This window comes from Physeter macrocephalus, chromosome 21, assembly GCF_002837175.3.
Source record: "Physeter macrocephalus isolate SW-GA chromosome 21, ASM283717v5, whole genome shotgun sequence".
Classification (NCBI taxonomy): domain Eukaryota; kingdom Metazoa; phylum Chordata; class Mammalia; order Artiodactyla; family Physeteridae; genus Physeter; species Physeter macrocephalus.
In genome coordinates, this window is record NC_041234.1 from 79,660,123 (window position 1) to 79,664,805 (window position 4,683).

Here is a 4,683-nt window from a genome sequence, read left to right on the forward strand (position 1 = left end):
AAGAACAACTAATATTATCCCTTCTGTCTTAGATATATTCTAATTCTTCAAATATTATGTATTTCAAGTAAACTGAAAGTTATTAGCAAATCTCATGTACTTTCTAAATTTTTTGACCACTGTGGAAATTTCAGCTTGCTGAATTCAGATTTATTTGTGAAACCTGGTGTTGGAAATGTAGAAATGACAATGCTAAGTGTGTGTTTGCCTTATCTTAGATTCCTAAGCACACCCTGTAATACAGACTTCATTTATCACTTCCTGATGTATATGCAGTGTGTAATGAGACTAAAGATCAAAAAAGTCACTGTTGTCTTTTTTCCTTGACAACCTAACTTCTGCTGTTCAATCTTTAGTCTACATAGTTGTTAGTATATTCTGTTCGAAAAGTCAAATTTTTCACTACTTAAATGATTATATTACGTATGTTATTTAGGTACCTAATCATTTATAATCTCTGAAAACTGATATTTGTAAAACAATATCTTTGTTTCTAAGGCATTATTTCTATTAAATTCTCTTTAATTTTCAAAAATATTTTGTCTAATTCCATATTAAAAATATCCAACCAATAAAAAAAAGAAAGGAGTCATCTTAGTTCTCTTAATTGCTGAACATCCTCCTCTTATTTTCAGGCAAGCAGGAAGAGACATGCCCCACTACCAGATCTGGATGCCTGTACTAAAATCGCCATGGTTAAAAGCAGCTACTTAAAGGGACAAATAACAATGAAACAATCACACCTCCTCCCTGCTCGATCTCTGGTCTATCACAGGATGGCTGTTTTTGGTTCAGCCCTGGTCGCCCCACCACACTTAGGGCTGATTGCTTTGGCTCATGGGCTGCCAGTCCCTCATTGGCTGCTGCTCTGGACATGCTGGCTACAGCTGCTGTCATTGGACGATCCCATCATCCACGCAGCAGCACTGCAGTTCAGTCAAGGTGTTTGGATAAATATCGAAATGTTATAGGCGGCAAAAAAAAATAGAATCAGAGAAATCTGAATTAGGTAGAATAGAAATTTCAGAAGGTATAGTGCTTGATTCTAGAAAATTAGATTTATCTAATATTACACTGCGTTGTGTCCTATTTTATGTATTTAAAATCTGAATTCAGATTTCAGATATGTTGAAAGAGTATGAACATGTAAGTGTGATTTTTATATCTGCTTCTGCACTTTATCGGTTACTATATCCCAGATAAAAATCTCTGGATGATACTGCTATATACAGGTGGGTGAATGACAATTCAAAAGGTCAATGGAATTTTTATGGAAAGAATTTTGACCATAAAGATCCCTAAAATGGGTGACAGAGAAACCACGAATAGAAATGACCATTTAGGAAAGCGACGAGATGCAATATGTTTAAGAAATGTTCGCGATTTTCCATGGAACGAATGGCACTGCAGACATATACTCAAGCAGAGTTGATGAGGTTTATATTTCCCTCAGGGTAGAAATGTTTTAAAGATGGACAGTATGGCACAGGGCAAAAACTGAGTGGATCGGACTCTTCAGAGCTACAGGACTTTTCTCGCCAAGTGAGTGGCTCTGAAAAGAGCCTTTTTTTTTTTAACATCTTTATTGGAGTATAACTGTTTTACAATGGTGTGTTAGTTTCTGCTTTACAACAAAGTGAATCAGCTATACATATACATATGTTCCCATATCGAAAGGAGCCTTTGGTTTGCGATGCTCAGGTGGTCCGGAGGCAGCTCATTTGCCGGTGGTGTATCTGATGACGGCCTTGTTGGCCTTGGACACGGCGTGCTTGCCCATCTCCCCAGGCAGCAGCAGGCGCACGGAGGTCTGGATCTCTCTGGAGCTGAGGGTGGAGCGCTTGCTGGAGCGGACCAGGCGCGCCGCCTCGTCGGCGATTCGCTCAAAGATGTCCTGAACGAACGAATCCATGACCTTCGCGGCCTCCTGCGAGAGGCTCAGGCCCTGGTGGACCTGCTTCAGCACCCTGGGGAAATAGGTGGCAAAGCTGTCGATGCCGTCAGAGCGGCGGCGGTGGCGCTTCGCTGCCTTCTGCTTCGGTTCCTTCGGCTCGGCTTTGGAGGGCTCGGCTTCCTTGGTGCCCAGGCTTTCTTCAGACGTCACAGACGAAGGCTCAGACATGTCGGAATCGTCTTCCCCACAGCTCAGAGGGAAGGACAGGACAGGGCGGCAATTGAGGGCCGTTGGTCGGTTTATACTCCCTGCCTTCTCTGACGTCACGGGCAATGTTCGTATCTGATTGGACAAAATGCAAAGCAGGGAGGCCTGTCACTAAGGCACCCCATGTCACGTGTGATTGGATGGCCCCCTGCTTCGCCTCCAGTCAACCATTCACAGTGGAAATCTGGTGACCTTTAAACTTTCCGTGACCTCTACCAGAAAATCTTTGAACTATGCCCCATGTAGGCAAAGTTCACCTCAGCTGATTTATGCCTACTATTTATGCATGAGAACTCTGAAAAGATGTCACCCAAGTCACCTATACTGAAGAAAAATCAGTTTGAGCTTCCTGAGCGAGTCTGACCTCCCTAACTGAAGTCATTGCCGCCATCAGAATGACTTTGACCACTTGGTGGCCATTTTACTCCCACACAGAATCTTACCTTTCCATGGCTGAGCCTCTGTGGCTTGAGCTGGAAGTCTCTGACATGGTCTGCAGATTGCTCCTCAAAATCATGGGACATAATTGACCATCTGCTGTCGCCAATTATGATCAAAACCCCCAGTGAATTACAAAAAATTGAAATCTCAAAACCACATTGTCCAAAGTTGGAACACAAATAGAAATGGAAATACTTTTAAAATTAGTAAAAATACTTAAAAATTTCTAAAATATAAAATGTTCTTAACATTACTTAGGTCCTCATAATACCCCACATGCTTGAATTTGTGAACAAACATAAGAGTATTTGATTGAAATCAATGATTACTTTAATTCTCTAAGAAAACACCATAGGAAGAATGGAAGGAATAAATGGGAAGTTCTTTAAAATAAAAGCATATTTCTTGCAAGAATACATGACAATACAGGCAAAAGCATTTCTTTAATGTGTTTCCTTATCAACAAACTGCAGAATTTGAATCAAAAAATGACTTAAGAAGAATTGAAAAAATGGGGGTTCATCAATGTGGTTTCATCCGAAATGGTCAAGATTCCAAAACTGTTTCCATTTGCACTTTTAAAGAACTGCTAATTCGACTGCTCATAAAATGTTTCCAATTATGAAAGGGGAAAGCTAATTTTTATTACCAGAAAATGTAATATGGTGATAAAACCAGTGAAGGAAGCTTTCCGTTCCTTATTTCTTTCTTTCTTTTTTTTTTTTTTTTTTTTTGCGGTACGCAGGCCTCTCACAGTTGTGGCCGCTCTTGTTGCGGAGCACAGACTCCGGACGTGCAGGCTCAGCGGCCATGGCTCACGGAACCAGCCGCTCCGCAGCATGTGGGATCTTCCCGGACCGGGGCACGAACCCGTGTCCCCTGCATCGGCAGGCGGACTAAAAGCATATTTCTTGCAAGAATACATGACAATACAGGCAAAAGCATTTCTTTAATGTGTTTCCTTATCAACAAACTGCAGAATTTGAATCAAAAAATGACTTAAGAAGAATTGAAAAAATGGGGGTTCATCAATGTGGTTTCATCCGAAATGGTCAAGATTCCAAAACTGTTTCCATTTGCACTTTTAAAGAACTGCTAATTCGACTGCTCATAAAATGCAGGCCTCTCACAGTTGTGGCCTCTCTTGTTGCGGAGCACAGACTCCGGACGTGCAGGCTCAGCGGCCATGGCTCACGGAACCAGCCGCTCCGCAGCATGTGGGATCTTCCCGGACCGGGGCACGAACCCGTGTCCCCTGCATCGGCAGGCGGACTCTCAACCACTGCGCCACCAGGGAAGCCCCTCGTTCCTTATTTGTGAAGAATCCCATTTACCGATGAAAATACAAAACTCCCACTTGATGAGTTAGTAGTCAAATCCTTCCCTTATTTGTATACAAGGGACAAGAGACACATACAGTACAATGTCTGAATTCAAATCATTAACTTACAGTGATTAAAAACAAGCCAGCAAGCAAACAACACGGAAGGAACCCCTCCAGTTTCCTCCACAATCTCCAAGTCTGAACCTCCCAAGAATGCTTTTATTTGTTTTTCCCTGGTCACTTTCCCACATTGAGCCAAAGGTTGTGGCTCAGAAGCTTCCAGTCCATCACTGGCTGAACCAGTGAACAGGACATGAGCTGCTCTCATTGGACACTCTGATCATCCAAGTGTTGCATCATTGCAGTATTTAGCTATGTCTCGCTTACTTGATTCTTCAAGCGAACTGTAATCATTATTGCAACTTTTGTATACAGTCATTGTTTTACATTTACCTCTACTTGCTAATTTATTCTATTAACATTCCTACCTGCATCTCAGATCATCTGCTGTGATCTTTCTCCATCTTCCTAAATTACATTCTTTAGAAGTTCCTTTAACATGGTGTCAGTTGATGTAAACACGATAAGATTTCATTTTTCTCAAAAGTCTTTATTTCTCAGTTAAGCTCTAGAAGGAAGCCGGCACTGAGATGGGGTTAATTATGTAGGAATGTTAATCAGGAGTACCATCTGAGGATGGGATGAGCCATATATTTATACCCTCCCCTTGTTCAGACATTGGATGTGACCATCTCAG

At 41.7% G+C, this 4,683-nt stretch overlaps 1 protein-coding gene across 1 annotated transcript; it reads right to left on the reverse strand.

Moving 5' to 3' along the window:
* Nucleotides 1-1,717: 1,717 nt before the first annotated feature.
* On the reverse strand, nucleotides 1,718-2,122 carry LOC112062579 (uncharacterized). The gene has a single exon (XM_024117313.2). It carries the CDS (start codon nucleotides 2,120-2,122, stop codon nucleotides 1,718-1,720), a length of 405 nt encoding a protein of 134 aa, XP_023973081.2.
* Nucleotides 2,123-4,683: the final 2,561 nt, after the last annotated feature.

Excerpts from the sequence above, each read along its gene's own strand:
- LOC112062579 (XM_024117313.2), bottom strand. The coding sequence starts at position 2,122 with ATGTCTGAGCCTTCGTCTGTGACGTCTGAAGAAAGCCTGGGCACCAAG.